The 25,452-nt window shown below is 42.2% G+C and overlaps 1 protein-coding gene and 1 non-coding gene across 3 annotated transcripts in view; one reads left to right on the top strand and one right to left on the bottom strand.

Annotated features, from left to right (window-relative positions):
- HDAC9 (histone deacetylase 9) overlaps positions 1-25,452 on the bottom strand; it is a 778,880-nt gene that overhangs the window by 629,610 nt on the left and 123,818 nt on the right. For both annotated transcript variants that reach the window (XM_089673174.1, XM_089673175.1), the window contains exon 3: positions 17,901-17,939. In XM_089673174.1, coding sequence (XP_089529300.1) covers positions 17,901-17,939 — 39 coding nt within the window. The remainder of the gene's footprint in view (positions 1-17,900; positions 17,940-25,452) is intronic.
- LOC149465950 (U4atac minor spliceosomal RNA) lies at positions 13,164-13,290 on the top strand. Its single transcript, XR_016312203.1, has one exon. It is a non-coding gene; the product is annotated as a U4atac minor spliceosomal RNA (small nuclear RNA).

Below are 25,452 nucleotides of genomic sequence, written 5' to 3' on the forward strand. Positions count from 1 at the left end.
CCTCCCTCGGGGAATGAATGGAGTGGAAGACCATTCAGCTATTTCAGAAACACATAATAAGTTGAAGTAAACCCTAAAAAAAAATGGTAACCACACAAACGTACTAAATGTACTGCATAAGTAAGTTCGGGGCGTACCTGAGAGACTATTGTTTTGATATGCCTTATGTGATTGTAGAATGCTCCATGCCTAGGAGACACATACAAGAGGACGTGGGAGCGTACCACAATCTAAGGTGTTCTGAGCATAAAATCACCAGTGGAATTCAACAGGAGTAATCGACTAGCAAAATCTAGTAAGGTTTCAAGCCGAGGATAAAGACCCTCAAGGAGGGGGCAAAGAGTGAAAACCCCCCTAACTTAGGCAGAGAATCAATCAGTCATCCAGGCCTTGTGGGATGAGGACCTTGAACTTCTTGCCCTGTCGTTGCCATAGCGGGGTGAAAGGTAATCCCGAGTTGTCGGTGGAAAAGGCCAATCCGGAAAAGACACGAGGCAGTGCAAAGGTGCCAAGAAAGTTGGGGAGATCCCCAAGAGTGCGGAACTGTGCAGTCTTGCCATTGTGGGAGGCTCGGAGTTGAAAAGGGAATCTCCACTGGTACCTGATGTGGCGATCTTGAAGTAGTTGCATGAGTGGCTTTAAGGCCCTTTGCATATTCAGGGTCTGACAGGAGAGGTCTGGAAGAAGCATGACAGGAGTCTCGTTGAAGAGTATGATGTCTTGTGTACTGGCTGCACAAAATGGCATCTTTGACCTTGTAAAAATTAACTCTGCATAGTATGTCATGCACAAATGAGGGGTCAGGATTTCTTGGGCCCCAGGTCCTATGTGCCCGATCCAATTCAATCGGCGCATCTTTAGTTTGCTGTATTAGTTGATTGAAAATAGCAGTAGCTGCTGCTACTAGATCCTTAGGTTCCACTGATTCCAGAATGCCCCGGATTCTGATGTTATTACAACGGTTCCTATTTTCTATGTCATCCTGTTGGTACATAAGTTGCTGTAATAGTATTGTGTGAGAGTTAAGACTCTCCTCATGGGATTGCAAGGCTTTACAAAGTCCATCAGAAGGGTTTTCAGTTTCTTCAGTGCAGACACATATCTTTAAGTTCTGATATCTCCTGTTTGTATGTCTTTTCAATGCATTTTACACAGTGCTCAAAATCATCCTTGGTAGCCAGGGATTTAATCTTGCCGGCCAGAGTATGCAAGCTGCGGATCTCATGAATAAACAGCCCAAATAGCTTCCAGAGCAGCCCCCTCCAGACTTCTTGGAGTCCCTGTGCTGGTTCTTGCCCATGTGTGGGGTTCAGAGATCACTCGTGAGGGTAAATAGCTCTGCGGGAGAAACTAGGACCGGGAGCTACCGAAGAACACGTTCTACAGCTTCATGTGCCAAGCCACACCCCTCATTGGAAGATTTAAATATAATTACATACAATTAAAAAACTTGTAACCACCATTTCTTTCTGCTTTTTGGTAAGGTATATACACTGCTCAAAAAAATTAAAGGAACACATTGTAATCAGAGTATAGCATCAAGTCAATTAAACTCCTGGGATATTGATCTGGTCAGATAAAAAGCAGAGGGGGTTGTTACAACTGCTTTGGTGTTAATGAAATTAACAACAGGTGCACTAGATGAGCAACAATGAGACAACTCCAAAAACAGAAATGGTTTCACAGGTGGAGGCCACTAACATTTTTTCCCTACTCATCTTTTATGACTGATTTTCACTAGTTTTGCATTTGGCTAGTGTCAGTGTCACTACTGGTAGCATGAGGCGATTCCAGGACCCTACAGAGTTTGCACAGGCAGTCCAACTCCTCCAGGATGGCACATCAATATGTGCCATTGCCAGAAGGTTTCCTGTGTCTCCCAGCACAGTCTCAAGAGCATGGAGGAGATTTAAGGAGACAGGCTGAGAGCTGGACAGGGCTGTAGAAGGTCCTTAACTCATCAGCAGGACCAGTATCTGCTCCTTTGTGCAAAGAAGAACAGGATGAGCACTGCCAGAGCCCTAAAAAATGATGTCCAGCAGGCCACTGGTGTGAATGTCTCTAAACAAACAATCAGAAACATACTTCATGAGGGTGGCCTGAGGGCCCGATGTCCTCTAGTGGCCCCTGTGCTCACTGCCCGGCACCATAGAGCTCGATTGGCATTTGCCACAAACAGTAGAATTGGCAGGTCTGCCACTGGTGCCCTGTGCTTTTCACAGATGAGAGCAGGTTCACCCTGAGCACATGTGATAGAAGTGAAAGGGTCTGGAGAAGCCATGGAGAATGTTATGCTGCCTGTAACATAGTTCAGCATGACTGTTTTGGTGGTGGGTTAGTGATGGTCTGGTAAGACATATCCATGGAGGGACGCACAGACCTCTACAGGCTACACAGTGACACTGACTGCCTGCCATTAGGTATCGGGATGAAATCCTTAGACCCATTGTCAGACTTTATGCTGGTGCAGTGGGTCTTGGGTTCCTGCTGGTGCATGACAATGCCCGGCCACATGTGTCGAGAGTATGCAGGAAGTTCATGGAGGATGAAGGAATTGATACCATTGAATGGCCCCCACGCTCACCTGTCCTAAATCCAATAGAATGCCTCTGGGATATTATGGTTCAGTCCATCTAACGAGGCCAGATTGCACCCCAGACTGTCCAGGAGCTTGGTGATGCCCTGGTTCAGATCTTGGGAGGAAATATCCCAGGACACCATCCGTTGTCTCATTAGAAGCATGCCCTGACATTGTCAGGCATGCATACAAGCACGTGGAGGCCATAGAAACTACTCAATACCATTCTGAGTTGCTGCAATGAAATTTCAGCAAAATGGACTAGCCTGGTGCATCATTTTTTCACTTTGATTTTTGGAGTGTCTTTGAATTCAGTCCTCTGTAGGTTGATCATTTTCATTTCCATCAAATGATGGGGCATCCTTACGTTCCTAACACATTACCCAGTCCATATCAGTATAGATATCCAGCATGAAATTTTCCCCATTGAGATCTGATGTGTTTTTAAAGTGCTCCTTTAATATTTTTGAGCAGAATATATATATATATATATATATATATATATATATATATGTATATATATATACAGTATTTTCAGTGTACCATTGATGAAAAGTCAAAGGAGACCACATAGTGTTAAACATATATTGCTTCACACACAGTATTTGGATTCTAAAAGCCAAGTTTGATTTACATTGTACTTTAATGTGTTATGTGTTGTCCATTAATATGAAAATGGAACAAGAACTAAATAAGCAAGATCAATACTTGAAAAAGCTGAAGCAATTACACGAGCATGGCTGTGTCATTCAACAAGAAATGATGAACAGCTATGTGAATAAAAACAGCTGCAAACCTTGCATTTGGATTAAAACAGTTTGTTTGCTTGCTTTTGTACTGAATAAAAGCGCAATAATAAAAATTGCTATTTTTTTACATCAGAGTACAATGGAATTGCCAAGGTGAATAACTGCAATAAAAAACATAATCACATCTTTTATACTAATTTGAATTAATGGATAGATAGGTGATGTGGGCATTAATAAGAGTTTTCCCACTCTTGCCCCCCTCTTCACTATTAGATTCTTAGGTGAATATCAGTGTCTAATGCTAGCCATACACAACCCATAGGGGTTGATTTGCTAAAACTGGAGCACTCAGAATCTGGTGCAGCTGTGCATGGTAGCCAATCTGCTTATAACTTCAGCTTGTTCAATAAAACCTGGAAGCTGATTTTCTAAAAGAATCTAATAATTCCTTCATCCACCATAAAGGGTATGGATGAAGGAATCTCACCTGCCAGCTATTATATTCACACAACTGCAGCAACCACAGCTTTCTGAATACCTGAACAGTGACTGCATCTGATAAGATGTAGTCACTGCTCAGCTGACAGTTTTCCACCCAGCTCCTTTGATTTTTCAATGCCCCTATCCTATATATAGTCTGAGTGGCACTTAGTTAAATGGAGTAGGCTGATAGGAACACAGCTGCCTGTCATGGATATACAGTATACTGGAAAAGACTAAAACCCCCAGGATGGCATCCCTAATGCCAGATGATGACAGAGGTACACTACCTACATAAGAAGGACCTACTGTGAATTGTTGTAATGAAGATCATTCTTTGCTAAAGACTGTTAACTATTTACTACTTCAAGCATTTAATAAAATGGAGATGGACAGAACCTTTGGCTAAATTATAGTGAACCAGGTGGAAGTCTGTTATTGCTGAAAGTGTGAGTTGGAACAGCTCACAGTTAGGCTACAATGCTGGACAGGTACATCTCATGGAGAGTACACACTGTGGGATACAGGGTTGTGAAGGAAATTAATATTATATAGGTGTTCCGAGCTATGCAGGTACAGAACCAAACAATACTAAATAAACAGCTGCCTGCACTCTGATTTCTACCCCACTAGAGATGGTGTAATATAAATGATATGTCAAAAGTGTGGTTAATACATACTACACATCAAAGGAATGCGTATCCATAAAGTACCAAAAGTGCAAAATAAATAGAAACTATTATGTGCAAATATAGAAATCAGTGTAAACACACCAATTCATACTTTCAATCTGATCTCAATCCTCCATATGATTTATGTCAATGTACACTTATGCAATCACTCATAAACAATCTTGTTAAAACGTTCCAGTGTACAAGCCCTTGTATAAAAAATTAACTTGTGCCCAAAATAAAGTGATCAGTGTTTGTGAACTGTTCTTCTACAATCAGTGCGTGCAATCACTCTTCACAGCCCTCACCAAAGTATATTGAACCCTTATGTTTCACAAGCAGGTCTATAGTGCTTTATGTATGTGCTCTTCACTCCTCAGATGTTCAATATCATAGTTCCAAAAGGCTGCTTTTCCTTATGCCAATCCATATGCGCGCATGTAAGGAGAGAAACAGAGACCCAGAGGCAGCCTCCAGTAGCATAATACAGTTTATTGAAACCATTAAAGCCAATTAAAATTCACTTACAATTTTAAAATGCTTGTATTGAACACAAGCTGCAATGCATATATTATATCCTGTACAATCTGTATTCCACCTGCTTGATATATGAAAGCAGAAGTGATGGAACAAGCCTCGCCCAATGCATTTTGTCACACTGATGTCATCAGTGATGTCATAAAGTGCTATAGACCTGTTTATGAAATATAAGGAGTCAATATACTTCTGTGAGTGCGAAGAAAAGAGGAGAGCACTGAGTGATTGCAGCACTGATTATAGAAGAACAGTTCACAAGCACTGATCACATTTTTTTGGGCCCAAGTACATTTTTTAGACAAGGACTTTTATATTGGAACTTTTTAACAAGGTTTCTTTTAAGCGGTTGCATAAGAGTACATTCACATAAATTATATGGAGGATTGAGATCAGATTGGAAAGCACTAATTGGTTTGTTTACACTGATTTGTATATTTGCACATATTAGTTTTTATGTATTTTGGCACTTTATGGATGACACATTCATATAATGGTCCTTTGATGTGTAAAATGTATTAACAAGAATCTGGAGGAAATTATACTGACGCAAACCATGTCAAGTTGGGGTTGGTGGTGGACAGGGAACAAAGTCACCCTCTCGTTGGTGAGGAGCTGGCCCCCTCCTCGTAGCATGCAGCAAGTGACCTGAGCCTCAATGTCAAATGGGCCTCACGTGTTCAGCAGACTGTCTGAGCCCTAACCTGCAACCACAGAGAAGATGCAAGGATTCATGCAAGGAGTGTCTCTAGCCATTGGAGAGTCATTGCTATGGATACCAGGAGAATGGTGAGTGAAGGATTTATGACCCACCATTCATGCGTATGTTGCAGAAAGAGCATTTTGAATGGGCTGAAGACTGTATATGGGCACAGCAGTGAGGCTGTAGTCAGCCCCCCGTATTGTAGCAGGTCCCCTAGCAGTGTGTGTGGTGGCTCAGTCACGGTTGGCCCTGCTTAAAAGGTGGTGCCAACTGGGCCACCTACAGCTCGATTTATAGCTAATTCCTGCTGAGCTTTCAGCCATGTACAGCCAGCTTTATTCTCTCACTGCTTAATCTCCTTGCACTGCCACAACAACATGTATAGAAAATATTGACCAGAAAATATAGACTTTGCCTAAAAGGAATGCATAATGGCTTTGTACTGTGGTTTTGTGGTGGCTCAGGCCCTAAAGTGGTAGTAAATTGCACAGAAAAAAAGTCGGCCCCGGCAGGATAATGTCATAATGTTCTAGCATATTATGACAGACTTACCTTAAAATGAAGCCCTCCAGTGGAATGCTGTCACCACTAACAGGGCTTCTATCTTCACCCCATCTCCCTTCCTCCCGCCGTTTGAATGGACGAGCCATGATGATGTCACTCCCACATAAGCACATGGGTGTCTGCCTCGGCATAGTTCTCTCAACGGATGGCATGCCATCCATTGAGCGTGCAGTGCGCATGAGCAAGTTATGTCACTGGCTGCTACTGAAGTAAATATCTCCTAAACAGTCCACGTTTAGGAGATATTTACTGTATCTGCTGGTAAGCCTTAATATAGGCTTACCTTTAGGTTAACATAAAAAAAAGTGGAGTTTACTACTGCTTTTAGGAAGACAGCTGTTGCTGTGCTATCTCTTTAACTAATCCATAACGCTATGGGAATCCTTTGTCATGAAGTAAAAGTTTATTTGTAAAATAAAAATTAAATACATATTAAAAAGCATATATAAAGCAACAGTTCAAAATAAAACATTTTAAGCATTCCTGATAAATAAAAGATAACTAAAGGTCTGAATATTCAATCACTGGGACCCAGCAGTTGCCCAGATAAGTACTCTGCTTTGATGTTAGTGGTTCTTTGGACCACTTTACCAGCTGATTTACCAGCTGACTGAGCAAACTGGAGCATGTGAACCATTTTCCCACCTCATTTAGGATCCTAATAAGGAAGTCTACTACTCATTTATTAGGCTACGGGGTGGTGTTAAAAGCAGGATCCCTTCTGAATACCTCAAATGGACCAGAAGTCACCCATGGAGCAACAGGAGCCCACTGCACATTCTGCCGGTAGTGAAAAGTTAGGTGGTCCTTTGGACCATGTGCTACCAATTCACATGCAGTACATGCTTGATGAATATTTTATTAAAAATACCGGCAGAGCAAATTTTGCATTACATGGTTATCTACTTAGAAATAAAAAAAATAAGAACAAAGCTTAATTCAGTCATTAATAAATCTAGGAAAATTAGAAATTATATAGCAGACATGAGACATAACCAAAGGAAGTGAAAATATATCCAATCACTCTCAATCAATTCTCAGATTCCAACAATTCTACATACTGTATATACCACACAAATATAAATCATTATTTTACTATCCCAATACAAAGTAGTATGACAGATTTCCACACCCCAGATTCTGAATCTTGGTGTGATCTAACTTATCATGTTCTTATTTAAACATATACTGCGTCATTCAAGTGTTACATTTCAGGTAATATATGTACTTAAAAAGCATAAAATGCTGAGTGAAATTAATGTTTAAAAATTAATACACGGCTCTCACATTAGAGATGGTGGTAAATTATGCAGTGAAAATGTAAAAGTTTTATGTCACCTTATTAAACAGTTAAATACTGCTGCATTTATGTACTATGCATTTATGTATGCATATCATAGTCTTGTTTGCTTTTTAGTAAAAATAAACATGTATTGATAGGAATATAGAAACTGCCACTGCTAAATCAATCACAGGGTCAGAGGTCACCTGAAGTTGGACATTTTCTGTCCTGCAAATTGCTTGACCTTGAACAGCAGTGGTGGATTAATTGTACCGCAGGCCCAGGGCTGTTCTCAGTTCACGGATCTTGTAGAAGGGTCAACATGTTCAGATATTTGTGTTTTACTTGTAATATGTGTTTATGAGAAAACATTTCTGCAGGGTTTAGAAAGCAGTGTTCATATTTTAAATTTGATCTTATGCAGCGGTATACTCTTAAATTATTATCAGATATGCAATATTATCACAATGCTTTCGGGTTCACTGCGTGTGTAGGTATTATGTATGATCATTTTATAATCCTAAAAAGAAGTTACCAACATTAAGTATTTCAGGTAAAAGAACAGAAAATCAAGTACTTTCAATGCTCATTTTCAGTGTTTTCCTTTCCATTAATGATCTTTTATTTACTTGCAATGTTCCTTTGAACTTGCTAGAAAATATAACTACTTCTTCCCTTCTTCCTTGAACATCATAGCCCTCTCCTCTTATGGTAGAGTCTAAGCACTCTGTGCTGGCCCAGCTCCTCCATGTCTACTTTCACTTCCCTATGTAACCTTTTATGTAGCTGTTGAGGGAAGAGTCAAGGGGACAGCCCTGAGTTTGATGGAGCTGCTGGCATCACAACCAAGATGAGTCAAGCAACAATCTCAGGCATTAGATTTCTACACACAGAAGGCTTTTATAGGTAAATAACATTCAGAAAACATATCAACTGCAGCTGTTAAAAGGCTAGGCACACCTAGCATATACTTCCTAACTTTCTAGGGTCTCCAGTGATCTATAGGGAGTAACTGCACAGGCTTGGCAAACACATGAGAAAATGTTTGGCCGGAGGCCGTGAGCATCAGAGGACACCACTCATAGAGCTGTAAGTAAGCACATGGGTGGGTGGTTCTAGCTTAAATTAGGGTGATTTTTTTTAAACTTCAAAGTTAATCTTTATTGAGGGCAATAAAAGGCTGCCTTGCATAATATACTGCTCAAAAAAAATTAAAGGAACGCTTTGAAAACACATCAGATCTCAAAGGGAAAAAATATGCTGGATATCTATACTGATATGGACTGGGTAATGTGTTAGGAACGTAAGGATGCCCCATCATTTGATGGATATGAAAATTATTACAGAGGACTGAATTCAAAGACACCCCAAAAAATCAAAGTGAAAAAATGATGCAGCAGGCTAGTCCATTTTGCCGAAATTTCATTGCAGCAACTCAAAATGGTACTGAGTAGTTTGTAAGGCCCCCACATGCTTGTATGCATGCTTGACAACTTCAGAGCATGCTCATAATGAGACAACAGATGGTCTCCTGGGAAGACACATCAAACCTTTTGGCAATGGCACATATTGATGTGCATATTGATGTGCCATCTTGAAGGAGTTGGCCTGCCTGTGCAACCTCTGTAGGGTCCAGGTATCTCCTCATGCTACCAGTAGTGACACTGACCCTAGCCAAATGCAAAACTAGTGAAAAATGGTCATAAAAGATGCGTAGGGAAAAAAATGTCAGTGGCCTCCACCTGTAAAACCATTTCTGTTTTGGGCATCATCTCATTGTTGCCCATCTAGTGCACCTGTTGTTAATTTCATTAACATCAAAGCAGCTGAAACTGATCACCAACCCCCTCTGCTACTTAACTGACTGGATCAATATCCCAGGAGTTTAATTGACTTGATGCTACACAGTGATTAAAAAGTCTTTCTCTAAGTTTTATGAGCAGTGTACGTTCTGAAAGAAGGCTAAAAACTTAGAAAGCTGAAACTTATTTGCAATGAAGAGCACTGAAGTGCAGGAGAGGCTCATGTGCATAGAGTTAAAAAAAATCACAAAATATCTATGCATTGCCTCACATAGGTAAAAATATGTATTGTAAGCTGATCTCTTTTACATGTATATCTAATTAGGAAGTATAAACTATTAAGGGGATTCTAAGCAGGGACTAAATGAATCAAAAAGCACTGAAATGGAATTAGTGTGTAGTACAGTAGAGTCTTTTTAGAACAAAATGTACTCACATGTCTCATTCTGTTATAAATCCCACAAATTAGTGCATCAATCTTCCTTTTAGGACAGTGGCTGAATCTAACTGGGTGTTGTAATTCCCTTTGAGTGATTTTTGTGTAGCGTCTCAGTCTTGGCACTAGATGTCTTTACTTGTCCTTATTTTATTTTTGTGGAATTGTTTTTAGGAGAAGCTCATACCACTAGTTCTCAAATTAGATGGGTGAACCCAACATAGGACTAATGTGTTCTCGTCTGTGGGCTCTAGGCACTACCTGGAAGTAGTAGGGAAGGCATGTGCTACAATTGGACACCAAATACCCACAAGATTTACAATCATTGTGTGCCATAGGTGAGATAGATAGATAGATAATGTACTGTATAATCACTACCTGCATCACAGGAGTAAAGGGGGTGAGGAGAGGTATTTTAAGGAGGAACCCTTTTTCACTCTGTGAGTAGATAACACAGTAAACATGTGCATTATTTTTTTAGGACTTAGCCCCCCCCCCCCCCCCTTGGGGGGGGGGGGGGAGCAGCACTGCACAGACTGGGGGCTAAGCATACAGAGGTTTCTCCAATATAAAGTACCTTTCTGAGGATAAAGACAGTGTGAGCACCAGATTCCTCCATGGAAGTATAGTTTAAAGTATGATAAATTCTCCAAAGAAGCACTTTTTCTTGTTTAACTAAGGATGTATGCATCAGTAAAGATTTAATATTAATGCAACTACATGACCAGGTAGTTCACAGCTCACATAGTTGTGCTAACCTCCAAACCACCCCCCAAAACCCGGCCTTTTATTAAACAATAAGGTTTAAATATTAAACATAACATATTCCAGTTAAACTTGGATGCTGGTTCTTGATAGTACCATATTAGTACAAACTTTGTGTCTGTAGCACCATTTAGCTGGGTTACATCCCTAGTCACCAAACACCACCTGTCTTCCCACTGCCTGGTCCTTCTAGCTGGAACCATACCAAGTAAAGGACGCCATACCGTGGAAGGTTTTCCCAATAAAACCAGCTTTAGACCCTCATCAAAGACCCCAAACCGCTGTATAACACAAAAGAATAAAATAACTCAAGTATCCTGAAACCATAAGGGCGAGAGGGACAGACGTTCTTCCTATGATACCTACTCTGTGAGGGAGCCTAACCACTCCTCCCCAGTAACTAGACTCCACCCCATCACCCTGTCTGTCCATCTAATCAGGTAAGGGTCAGTAACCGACTAGCTACTTTTGAAATAGTTAACCCTCTACAACATGGTTCCCCTTCCAGCCTGTCATGTATGCCCTATGCTTAATTCATTCCTAATTAACACTGGGCATATCTTTCAAGCTGGGACATTCATTAATGATGAACAAATCTTCTTGAAATATTTTGCATGAGGAGAGGTAGTATTGGCACCTGAGTGATGGAGGACTCTGTTCTTGTGTAGACTAGCCTGACTCTGTCATGCTTAATGGTCCTTGTGCCCCAAGAGGGCAAGAGCATGTGTCACCATGTTAGTGTCCCCTGTGATGGCCCTGAATGTTTGGGATATTTGGTTCCTGGTTTTGGATGTGGAAAGTTCCAGCTGGACTGGTGGTAGAGCCATTGTGTGGACCTGGATTTGGGTCCCAACCCAGGAATTAGAAGGAAGTGAAAAGAGTTCTAGGATTGGAGAATTGATGAGAAAGCCTTGAAATATATAGGTGAACCTAGTAATATCTGTTCTGCAGAAGCTGAGTCTTGTGAAGTGAATAGACTTGGGAAAGGGGGAGTTGGCCTGCTGGATAGAACATACCACTGCAGTATGGAGTAATAGAGTTTCCATTCTCCTGAAATGCAACACCTACCTGGTGCCTCTAGGTAGTGGCTTGGAAGTACTGCTAAAATAGAAGCCTCTATGTAAAGTTTCTCTCAGACAGTACTGGAGATGAGAAGAGGTGAGGTTCACCCTCCCCCCTTAACTGTCTAATAAGGAAGATAGACCTGAAGCAGGATCTGGTGTAATAACCTGCTAGATGGAGAAGTTGAGAGTTCCCATACAAATCATTCCCTTATAGCCCAATAACCAAACACAGATCTTGAACCCCAGGTGTATAATGTAGGATTGATGCTTACTACTCTAACTCAGAAATGTGGATTCAAAGTAAAAAACCAAGCTATCAAATAGAACAACATACATCCATTTTTGACTACTTTTTTTTTTTTTTTTCTTTTTCAAATATACTCTGAATATAGAAATAAAACTTCTACTCAACAGTACTTTGGTAGCCAATGAGTAAATATTACCACCAATGTTATGGTGACTCAAAAAGCTTGCCAAAGTGTACAGTCAGAAGGACCTGTTAGCGAGAAGATATTGATATGTGGGCACTTTAGTCTTCTCCCCTCTAGCCCTCTGCATCTCAGTATTCATCAGATAAATAGAGTCCAACGGACCAACTGTGCAGTACCAAAGTGCAGTGGCAAAGATAATATAGTATGTGCAGGCGCCTCTGGTATATGCAGATTTTGTTGACAGTTCACATATTTAGAGGTTGGTGCTGATTACCTTTAATGAGGGAAGAGGAAGAATACAGGAATCGTATTCTGGACATATAAGGCTTCTATTTGGTATACTGTTCATTAATACCCTGCTCAGTTTTTTTTATCGTATACTTATAAATCTGTAAAACAAACACAAATTCCCCTTGATTCTTACTTAGGTGGGCATCACACAATACAATAAATAATGGAATATCTACTCAGTGGGAACACAGCATTTCAAACCTGATCCCTCTGCTGTCTATCCAAAACTAAAAGAAAAATATTTGGCTAAAGCTGGGCTTTGAATGTTCCGGTCTTCACTAAACAGTTTGTATGGTGAAAGCTAGCACTGCTAAACTAAAGCTTCTCAAGCCTTGCTGAAAGTTTTTTCTTATTCTTTCACACCTGTTACACATGATAGGCTTCCGACTAGTAATTGCAGTCTGATTCCTGTGTTGGCTCAGGGTCCATTCATAAACATCTAGCAATAATGTGATGCAAGGCCATTTATTCTGAATAGCACCCCAATGCACCTTCAGGACAGCCATGCGTTGCAGTACAGAGCAATATGCTAATGTACACTGTCAGAAATGGTACATGCAACTTTTTTATGCATTAGGCAGCTCCTAATGTTTGTCAACGTTTGCAATGGCGTGAATGGGTCTTACATTTAATCTCTCTCTTTCAAACAGTGTTGTCCCTTTCCCTTCTGTGATGGTAAGTGATACTGCATTCAAGTTCCTTGGCAATAAACTGAAGAACATTCTAGGTATTAAAAGAAAATTTTACTTCTCTCTCCCTAACTTAAATGCAGGGCAGGTTTTCCACCCTTTTTCTCTGTCCATCTCCTAATTAACCATCCTTCTCTTGGGGTTGAGTGCCTGACCAATGAATGTTTAATGAGGTCAGTACTGCTAACACCACAAACAACACCAAAGCATCCCTAATATGTGAATGTTAGTAAGGTGCAATTTTTGGACCCTTTGATATAGTAAAAGATAGTATCTAATATATGTTATACCATCTCTTAAAAGATTTAAGTAAAGTAAAATATACATAGATGACCACTGGTGTTGTATTTTAGTTAAAGCTTTTCCCTTCACTATTTTTAAAAGGAGGCAGAATAGAGGTTACTAGGCCTGGGTCACACCTATGTGTTTTTAAATGCTTTTGCAGAAACGCACTACAGTCCATTTACCATGGTTTCCTATAGAACATGTTCACGTCTATGCTTTTTTCAGCTGCTGTGTTTTTGGAAAGGGTCGGGGACTTTTTTTTAACCAAAAACTGTGTTTTTTGGTTCAATAGACTTCAAAGGAGACACAGCAGAAAAGCATGTAGTGTGTTTTTTTTTACGTGTTTTGTGTTCTTTAATCTGCACAACAAATTGTCCAAAACAAAGTACAAGAACACATGAAAAACGAGTTAAAATACATGTGCAAAAACCCTAAAAGCAGCTCAGAAATGCATCAAAAGCAAATTGCATAGGTGTGAACCAAGCAAGTTTGAGTGTTGGATGACTTTCGTTTTCTGCAGAACTGCTACTATCCCATACAAGTTTATGGGAATGTAATAGCAGATTGCAGCAGGTCAACTGTACCTACAATGAATTCTGAATGATCTTAGAAGTATCTCAAATTATGTCAAAAACACACTACAATGGTCCATTGAAGACTGGTGACATGGACCCCAAAACGTAGTGCATACGGGCATTTATAAACACAATACAGCATGATTCTTACAAAGTACTTTCAGAGTATTCAAGAAATTTCAATCCATTTTACAATCTCTACAACATGCATTAGCTTTAGTTTGGGAATGCTTAACACTGATCTTGCTGGCAGTCCTGACTGTCACTTCATACACGCTGTTGTCATGTTGAGCAGGCTCTCACCAAGCTCCAACACTGAATAAAATTTACTGAATGGTGCTAGTAGAGTGTGTAAAGCCCCATTCACACTTATAAATGGGGCTGTTTGTGATTACTTACAGTAGACTCAGTGGGAATCCTTATGAAGAGATGCAGACAGGAAGCCTCATTCAAAGAAATGGGAGTCTGACTGTTGACTGCTCTGCTGAAATGACAGAGAAATTTTGCTTCAAAGCCACATGCACACTGGGTGTCTAGCCCTATGCATCCAATCCTGGCATTTTTGAGGATCTGGGAGGAAGAGGTGCAGTGTTCAGGTTTGGAATGCAGGTATTCTGAGTTCTGGGCATACATCCCTGAACACATAGGGCCCTAAACGTGAGGCAACAGGGCTGGACACTGCACCTACGCCTTTGGGGCTCACAAATACGCTGGGATTGAACACACAGGGGCTGGACACCTAAAGTGCAAGTCCTCTGAGAAGACACTCCCATGAATGTCAATCTTCTGCCTCGGTTCTCCATAGTTCCTTGAGCCGACCCTCACCTTACTAATCTACAGGACATAGTAGTGACAGAGGAAACATTGAACACAGAGAGGGACATGGGAAGGTGACTGTCCTTTAAGTGTTGACTTCTTAGTGGACTTCAGAGGAATATTTATCTTGAGTTGATCGGTGCGTGCAGGTAGACAGAGAGGAAATTATTCATGTCTTTTGCAGGGACAGCTTTTTCCCTTTTTCCTGGCAGGACTGTTTGAAATACTTCAAGAAATCTGCTTAGTAGAAAAAACTGTTGGAATGCCCAAGAATTATGAGGATAGTAGGTAGTTTAAACCTGCAAAATGTCAATTTTCAGGAGAAATTACCCTGTCATGTAATGTAAAGCACACCATGACTCAAAACCACTGTCAATTGGAAAGTATGCAAATTGTAGCAACAGTATGAATTATAGTCATGTAGTCTTTGAAGAAACAGTCAGGTTACAGTAAAGTAAACAATAAAACCTTCTCCCAGTGTTAGGGCTCATTTACACTTGCATTGGCCCTTTGATGAGCCACAGAAGATTGTTGGTCCAAACGAGTTTGACAGACAGTATATCTTCTCTTTTCTGCCTGTTTTGGCCCACACAACTCCCAAACTGGCTACATTAGGCACTACCCACCAAACATGGCAGCAAAATGTGTGTACGCTGTATAGCTGCTTTTTAGTTTAAGGAGAGCGGGAAGAGGCTCAACACCTTTTTTTTTTTTACAGCTCCCAAACTACAAATGTAAACTAAACCTTACTGAGAAGCACAACAATTCCATATTCAAACTGCAGTCAACACCCCCAAATGACCATGTTGTTAAATGAGAGGTTACTTTGTCATTTTATGATTTGTGGGCGGAGACATGCAAAACATTTCTTTATACCTCATCTGTGCATCTAGCACACTATCCAGCAAACAGAGTATTTCACACTATGTATGAATAATCAAAACAACTCTGCTTCCAAAAAAGAGATCTTTAAAAAGTAGCAGTTCACTCACTGTTTAGATTGTATGTGAAAGTCACAGATAAATGCAAAGTTAAGTCATCCTATAGTTAAGAAATCATCCAATGGGAACACCTGTTACAGTGACAACTGGCCAAGAAAGGATTTCCCTCACTTAGGCTAGGTTCATACCCATGGGTTCTACAATGTGTTTGCAGATTTGCACAAATGCAATGCAGTCCATTTAATATTAGTTCCTATGGGTCACGTTCACATCTAAGCAGTTTACCCTGGAGCATTTTTTAGAAAGGTGCAGGGACTTTTTTACACGCTGCACAGTGCATTTTTGGCTCCATAGGTTTCCATTGAATTACATAAAAAATGCATATACATGTGGTTTTGGTGTGTTTTCCTAAATGTCAGCAGATGCCTAACAACATTAACACATCTCAAAGATGCAATACACATTAAAATGCATCAAAAACACATGCATAGATGTGAACCTAGGCCTAATGAGTGCAAAGCTTCCTCCAATGGGACAAGATGGAGAGGTGGAATGGTGACATCACAATCTCCACCTCGTTCAATCAGAAAACACAGAACCTAGAAGCTAGTAGAGATCCCCATGGAAGCTGGAAATCACTATAATAGGCACTGCTTCTTTTATAGCGATTTCCAGCTTCCATGAGAATCCCACAGGTCTGGCTCACACATACATTGATCCAAGCTGGACCATTGTAACATAAATGTAAAAATTGCCATTCCTAAACTTCACATTTACCTATATATTATTAATATTATTATTATACAGTATTTATATAGTGCTAAAAGGTTTGCTCAGCACTGTACATTATAGTGGGGGACAGAACATGAGACAATACAGTAACAAAACAAAACACGAGGGGGTCAAGGGCCCTGCTCTTTCGAGCTCACAATCTAGGAGTTACATGGGTGCATTTGGTTTCACTTCTGACAAAAGAACTGAGAATTGCCCAATCTTGTAACAACTGCTGAGTTCTAAACCCAAGCAGATATAAGATCTTGCAGAAAGCATGTTTTCTAAATGATAGTCAGAAACAGGGTGGATAAAAATCAATGATTTTTTTAAAAAAATCAAAAAAATCTGATTTTTTTTATTTAATTTGGATTTTTTTATTTAAATCAGATTTTTTTTAAATAAAATGCTTTTTGAGGAAAATATATTACCACCCAAAGGTTATTCCATCATGAAATAAAGATTAGTTTTTTAATTATGTAGAATAAGGCTGTACAGTATGTGTTTAATTTTTTTGGTAAATAAATTCCATTAATCCATTCACAATGTCAGGCTCTTCCAGAGGTTTTTGTAAGATTATTGGGCAGTTTCTCTGCCTACAAGATATTGTCACAGATGCTTGGTTTACTTTTGCAGTTGTCAAAATTGAATTTGACTCAGCGGAGATCACATGCCTCTTCTTCACAGCAAAAATGTTATAACATGAACAGAGTTAAGAAAAAGACCTTAATCCTAACTTCTACAAACCTATGAATACAGAATCAACCCCTTCAGTGCTAAATTTAAAGAAGTTCAGTGAATAGAATAGAAACAATATTTTTCTGATTGGAGTGGAATAGATCTGCACAAGAAGAAAGTGAAACTAAGTGTGAGGAGGAAGGGGCTGACAGTCTAAGTTTCTTAAAATATATATATTTTGTTTAGCCAAATTAGTTAACAAACATGGATGTTTAAGCAAATAACATATGCTGTAATGTTATTGTTTCAGTTGAATAAATCTATTTAAATTGTTATTATTAAGGTAATGATTATTTTTCTCCTTCCTAAGTACAACAGAAAAGTTGTCCAAATATGAATGATTAACCTATTAAACTGGGGATAAAAAACTAATATGAAAAGTTGTTATTCTAAAAATCTTCATCTACTTGCATATTAAAGTCATACCAGCAAGAATTAGTCTATGTAGAAAACTATGATTTAAATCAAGCCATACTGACTAGTGATTTAAATCGTGATTTAAATTGTGATTTAAATCAGTTTGATTTAAATCAAATCCACCCTGGTCAGAAATTCTCTAGTGTGATGAAAGTAGAAGTTTAGCTCATTCTAATATATATTTACAAACCACCAGCATAATTTAAATGATGTGCTGATTTGATACTTTTCTTGTAAAATTCTCAGTGCATGGCTAGTGATGCATATCCATATAACCATGGGACATAACAATTCAGAATAAAAAAAACCTGTACTCACTTATGTCTTCTTCAAGAAACGTATGTCCCAGCACTTTCCCTGCAAACACATAACATCAAAGTCATTTTAATGCGGACTCTGTGCATCACAGAACAGTGTATGATATAAGGCAAACCATTAATAGCCTTAATGGACCAGTAAAGGTATATGAAAAAAAACGTTGCTTGAAAGAAATGCTAACAACATCCACAAAGGTTTATGTAAAAGGTTCTACACTTGGAAAATTAAACATCTGACATTTACGAGAGTTTACTGTTACTCCCAGGTTAAAGTAGACCAACTTCACAAGAAATTATATTTATGTTTTTTGCTATGGATTGGTGGACTGATCAGACTATTTGCTTTATAAGGCCCATACACATGAGCATGAAAAATGCAGAGTTTTCATCCGTTCAGCTTTTTTTTATAGATGTGTATGCAGTTATAAAGTTTTCTAATGGCCTTGCACACAGCTGCATAAAGATCAGAAAACATGTGCTGCATTCAGATCCAAGAAAAAAAATCTGCGTCTGTTGTCTTGCATAAGGACTGTACTCCTGAGCAGACTACTGCTTAACCACAGTGGCATAAGCTAGGAAGGAAAAGATGTGCTGTCAAGGCAGTGATACATGAATCACAAGACTGGCTGGTCAGAAGTATAATTTCCTTGACAGGTAAAGCATCAATGTGTATTTTTACTTTGCCTGGAGTTCAGCCACTTTAAATCTAGTGTAGCACGTGAACACATACAAAATTGAACACACAAAAACGTATGGGGTTCTTACAGTGCAGTTCATTTTTAATGGTACCCTAAACATGCCAAGCAAGAGCTGCAGTTTTGCACATGGAAAATTGTGCAGCAAATGTAGAAAATTGCACCATTAAAAATGCACAAAGATCAAAAAAGGTGTTTGAATTTCTTAGCACCCTTGTTGCATGTAAGACAGCCCACTGAAATGTGCTGCCCTATGTGCAAAGTGCAACAGCCCACACCGCACTAAAGTAGTGTGAATGGGGCTGAAAGACCTAGTGATGATATTTTCCAACAGTTGGACTCTTCAGCCTGTCTCTGCAAGACATCACATGTTTCTGAATGTACTCCCCAATTATCCATAGCTCTGTGTTATAACAAATCCAATGTTTGTCTTTGTAATAGCCAAAGCATTTCCGCAGAACTGAAAATTTTGTTAGATTGTAATTAATATACCCATAAGCACCTCGATAGCAACTATGTGAAGAATACAAGTTTTGGTTGAGGTTGGAAAATGCCCTTTTTCTTCAAGATGGATTTCTGAAAAGAAAGTCAGCTGTGCGTAGGGAATGTTATTCCGCACACTATGACCTTCATTTTTTAAGTGTTCTTGAAGATTTCAGATATGAATGTTTTTACAATAAACTTTTTTTACTTATTGAAGTCTATATTTAGATGATTTCTATGTTTGAGAAGAAAAAAAGTGTAAGCTTAAAGTGCTCCTTTCACCCTTTCACGCTAAAAACACATCAGCATGCAGCTCTGCATGCTGATATAAAAGCATTTCACATTCATTAGTTAAATAAAGATGACATACTTTTGTCAAATTCTTTTTACTGATTTTAAGTAGTATTGTACATACAAAAAAAGTGTAGTACAGAAAAAAAAAAAGAAAAAAGTTGACAAAGTAGACAACAAACCCAACTTCTGTGCCTAGCTGAGTACAACCCTCATCCAAAAGTACAGGTAAAAATGTCAAATGATCTCCCACCGAATATCTCAACCCTATAAATTCAAATTAGGTCATGCAGAAAAAATAACCTGACACAAGGCCATCCACGGGGAATTAGGTACCAGAGTTACAAGTACCAAACATCATGTACAGACAAAAGGTTAAAATTTAAGGCCGTTACATAGACCAATGAGTAGAGATGAGCGAATCGAACTTGGCGAAGTGGAATTCGTTTCGAAGATTAGGAAATTTTCCAAAAATGGCGGCGACATGTGTGGCGACGGAGCGGGGATCTCTGGGAAGGCGCGCAGACAAGGCGCGCTGACCCATAATGCATTCATTCATGACATGTGATCGCATTAGCCAATCAGCAGCCAGCCAGCCAGCACTGTGTAATGGTCGAGCTATAAATTGCGGCCATCTTAGAATTCTCCATTAGCCTCCGGTCATTCAACAGAGACAGACCTCTCTGTATTAGGGACAGAGTTAGGGCCAAAGAGACTTTAGGGACACAGAATCGTTACTTAGGGACACAGAATTGTTACTCAGGGACACAGAATTGTTACTCAGGGACACAGAACTGTTATTCAGGGACAGACACAGAATTGTTACTCAGGGAGAGACACAGAATTGTTACTGAGGGACACAGAATTGTTACTGAGGGACACAGAATTGTTACTCAGGGACACAGAACTGTTACTCAGGGACACAGAAATGTTACTCAGGGACACAGAACTGTTACTCAGGGACACAGAATTGTTACTCAGGGACAGACACAGAATTGTTACTGAGGGACACAGAATTGTTACTGAGGGACACAGAATTGTTACTCAGGGACAGACACAGAATTGTTACTCAGGGACACAGAATTGTTACTGAGGGACACAGAATTGTCACTGAGGGACACAGAATTGTTACTGAGGGACACAGAATTGTTACTCAGGGACACAGAATTGTTACTCAGGGACACAGAACTGTTACTCAGGGACACAGAATTGTTACTCAGGGACACAGAACTGTTACTCAGGGACACAGAATTGTTACTCAGGGACAGACACAGAATTGTTACTGAGGGACATAGAATTGTTACTGAGGGACACAGAATTGTTACTGAGGGACACAGAATTGTTACTCAGGGACAGACACAGAATTGTTACTGAGGGACACAGAATTGTTACTGAGGGACACAGAATTGTTACTGAGGGACACAGAATTGTTACTCAGGGACAGGGACAGAATTGTTACTGAGGGACACAGAATTGTTACTGAGGGACACATAATTGTTACTGAGGGAAACAGAATTGTTACTCAGGGACACAGAATTGTTACTCTGGGAAACAGAACTGTTACTCAGGGACACAGAATTGTTACTCAGGGACACAGAACTGTTACTCAGGGACACAGAATTGTTACTCAGGGACAGACACAGAATTGTTACTGAGGGACACAGAATTGTTACTGAGAGACACAGAATTGTTACTGAGGGACACAGAATTGTTACTCAGGGACACAGAATTGTTACTCAGGGACACAGAACTGTTACTCAGGGACACAGAATTGTTACTCAGGGACACAGAACTGTTACTCAGGGACACAGAATTGTTACTCAGGGACAGACACAGAATTGTTACTGAGGGACACAGAATTGTTACTGAGGGACACAGAATTGTTACTGAGGGACAGACACAGAATTGTTACTGAGGGACACAGAATTGTTACTGAGAGACACAGAATTGTTACTGAGGGACACAGAATTGTTACTCAGGGACACAGAATTGTTACTCAGGGACACAGAACTGTTACTCAGGGACACAGAATTGTTACTCAGGGACACAGAACTGTTACTCAGGGACACAGAATTGTTACTCAGGGACAGACACAGAATTGTTACTGAGGGACACAGAATTGTTACTGAGGGACACAGAATTGTTACTGAGGGACACAGAATTGTTACTCAGGGACAGACACAGAATTGTTACTGAGGGACAGAGAATTGTTACCGAGGGACACAGAATTGTTACTCAGGGACACAGAATTGTTACTCAGGGACACAGAATTGTTACTCAGGGACACAGAACTGTTACTCAGGGACACAGAATTGTTACTCAGGGACACAGAACTGTTACTCAGGGACACAGAATTGTTACTCAGGGACAGACACAGAATTGTTACTGAGGGACACAGAATTGTTACTGAGGGACACAGAATTGTTACTCAGGGACAGACACAGAATTGTTATGGAGGGACACATAATTGTTACTGAGGGACACAGAATTGTTACTGAGGGACACAGAATTGTTACTCAGGGACACAGAATTGTTACTCAGGGACACAGAACTGTTACTCAGGGACACAGAATTGTTACTCAGGGACACAGAACTGTTACTCAGGGACACAGAATTGTTACTCAGGGACAGACACAGAATTGTTACTGAGGGACACAGAATTGTTACTGAGGGACACAGAATTGTTACTCAGGGACACAGAATTGTTACTCAGGGACACAGAACTGTTACTCAGGGACACAGAATTGTTACTCAGGGACACAGAACTGTTACTCAGGGACACAGAATTGTTACTCAGGGACAGACACAGAATTGTTACTGAGGGACACAGAATTGTTACTGAGGGACACAGAATTGTTACTGAGGGACAGACACAGAATTGTTACTGAGGGACACAGAATTGTTACTGAGGGACACAGAATTGTTACTGAGGGACACAGAATTGTTAATGAGGGACACAGAATTGTTACTGAGGGACACAGAATTGTTACTGAGGGACACAAAATTGTTACTCAGGGACAGACACAGAATTGTTACTGAGGGACACAGAATTGTTACTGAGGGACACAGAATTGTTACTCAGGGACAGACACAGAATTGTTACTCAGGGACACAGAATCGTTACTCAGGGACACAGAATCGTTGAATTAAAGAGTATGTCAGACAACACGCAGAGGAGTGGCAGAGGAGGCAATGTTTCAGGAGCGAGCAGACGTGGCAGCAGAGGAAGGGGTCGAGGCAGCACTAGTCGCAGCCAGAGGCCAGTGCTCCCGGTGTCATCCAGCGGTCGTGTCTCCACCGACAACCATGCCGTCATCGATTGGTTGGCTCGGTCATCTTCCTCTTCCCAGGTCACCTCTGACACCTACAGCCAACGGTCGGTGGGTACGTCAGACACAACCGTTAGTTGGCATGGCCCGGGAACAAGCCCACTGAAATCACGTGTCCTCTACCTGCCCCTGTCCTTTGGTGTTCCCTCACCAAGCGAAGTATCGCATGCTGTGGGCTCAGCCCCACTGTACAGTGAGGAAGAGCTAACAGAGGGCGGTCAGGAACGGGGGGAGACATCTGCCTCTTCAGCAGTCAGGCGAAGAAGTACTGGCGAGGAGAGTGGCTCGGTAGCCGGTCTAGAGACAGGTCTGTTTCCTGACCCACACGCAGCCGAGGGGGCTAGTAGTGAGGCGGAGACCCTAATTGATGATGATGAGGCTGATCGCACTTGGCAGCCTCGTCGTCATCAGGCTATTGCTTCCGCATCATCAGGAGAAGAGGGTGCCAGCTTGGCAGCGAGCAAAACAGTCGGTGGGTTGCCCAGGAGGCAGCAGGGTCGCAGCAGTGTCAGTGGAGGCAAACGGCCACGGAGTAGAGCACAAGCTCCACTGCAGCCTACCACCACGGCCAGTAGTGGTGCCGGTGTGCACGGAGGAAGTAGCAGTCAGCCAGTGAGGAGTAGCGGGGGCAAAGTTTCCTACTCGGCGGTGTGGCAATTTTTCATCAAGCCGCCCGAGGAAGAAAACGTAGCCGTATGTCGACTATGTGGCCAGAAAGTCAAGCGTGGCCAGGGGGCCCATGTCTCCATCGCCACACTCTGCCATGTTCCACTTTCAGGTCTCCTCACACTGCTGGTGGGTTCCATTTTGTCATAGGGTGCTGGCAGATTACGGGCCTCCCATTGCTGCTGCCAGGCCCGTAATCTGCCATGGGCCCCCGTACCGCCTCCTCATGCTGCTGCCAGGCCCGTAATCTGTCATGGGTCCCTGTACGGCCTCCCATTGCTGCTGTCTCCATCGCCACACTCTGCCATGTGCCACTTTCAGGTCTCCTCACACTGCTGGCGGGTTCCATTTTGTCATAGGGTGCTGGCAGATTACGGGCCTCCCATTGCTGCTGCCAGGCCCGTAATCTGCCATGGGCCCCCGTACCGCCTCCTCATGCTGCTGCCAGGTCCAGAGTGTCTCATGGGTCCCTGTACGGCCTCCCATTGCTGCTGTCTCCATCGCCACACTCTGCCATGTGCCACTTTCAGGTCTCCTCACACTGCTGGTGGGTTCCATTTTGTCATAGGGTGCTGGCAGATTACGGGCCTCCCATTGCTGCTGCCAGGCCCGTAATCTGCCATGGGCCCCTGTACCGCCTCCTCATGCTGCTGCCAGGCCCGTAATCTGTCATGGGTCCCTGTACGGCCTCCCATTGCTGCTGTCTCCATCGCCACACTCTGCCATGTGCCACTTTCAGGTCTCCTCACACTGCTGGTGGGTTCCATTTTGTCATAGGGTGCTGGCAGATTACGGGCCTCCCATTGCTGCTGCCAGGCCCGTAATCTGCCATGGGCCCCTGTACCGCCTCCTCATGCTGCTGCCAGGTCCAGAGTGTGTCATGGGTCCCTGTACGGCCTCCCATTGCTGCTGTCTCCATCGCCACACTCTGCCATGTGCCACTTTCAGGTCTCCTCACACTGCTGGTGGGTTCCATTTTGTCATAGGGTGCTGGCAGATTACGGGCCTCCCATTGCTGCTGCCAGGCCCGTAATCTGCCATGGGCCCCTGTACCGCCTCCTCATGCTGCTGCCAGGTCCAGAGTGTGTCATCGGTCCCTGTACGGCCTCCCATTGCTGCTGTCTCCATCGCCACACTCTGCCATGTGCCACTTTCAGGTCTCCTCACACTGCTGGTGGGTTCCATTTTGTCATAGGGTGCTGGCAGATTACGGGCCTCCCATTGCTGCTGCCAGGCCCGTAATCTGCCATGGGCCCCTGTACCGCCTCCTCATGCTGCTTCCAGGCCCGTAATCTGTCATGGGTCCCTGTACGGCCTCCCATTGCTGCTTTCTCTATCGCCACACTCTGCCATGTGCCACTTTCAGGTCTCCTCACACTGCTGGTGGGTTCCATTTTGTCATAGGGTGCTGGCAGATTACGGGCCTCCCATTGCTGCTGCCAGGCCCGTAATCTGCCATGGGCCCCTGTACCACCTCCTCATGCTGCTGCCAGGTCCAGAGTGTGTCATGGGTCCCTGTACGGCCTCCCATTGCTGCTGTCTCCATCGCCACACTCTGCCATTTGCCACTTTCAGGTCTCCTCACACTGCTGGTGGGTTCCATTTTGTCATAGGGTGCTGGCAGATTACGGGCCTCCCATTGCTGCTGCCAGGCCCGTAATCTGCCATGGGCCCCCGTACCGCCTCCTCATGCTGCTGCCAGGCCCGTAATCTGTCATGGGTCCCTGTACGGCCTCCCATTGCTGCTGTCTCCATCGCCACACTCTGCCATGTGCCACTTTCAGGTCTCCTCACACTGCTGGCGGGTTCCATTTTGTCATAGGGTGCTGGCAGATTACGGGCCTCCCATTGCTGCTGCCAGGCCCGTAATCTGCCATGGGCCCCCGTACCGCCTCCTCATGCTGCTGCCAGGTCCAGAGTGTCTCATGGGTCCCTGTACGGCCTCCCATTGCTGCTGTCTCCATCGCCACACTCTGCCATGTGCCACTTTCAGGTCTCCTCACACTGCTGGTGGGTTCCATTTTGTCATAGGGTGCTGGCAGATTACGGGCCTCCCATTGCTGCTGCCAGGCCCGTAATCTGCCATGGG

The sequence above is a fragment of the Staurois parvus genome, unplaced genomic scaffold, assembly GCF_062004578.1.
Source record: "Staurois parvus isolate SC_StPar_1 unplaced genomic scaffold, SC_StPar_1.0 ptg000136l, whole genome shotgun sequence".
NCBI classification, from domain to species: domain Eukaryota; kingdom Metazoa; phylum Chordata; class Amphibia; order Anura; family Ranidae; genus Staurois; species Staurois parvus.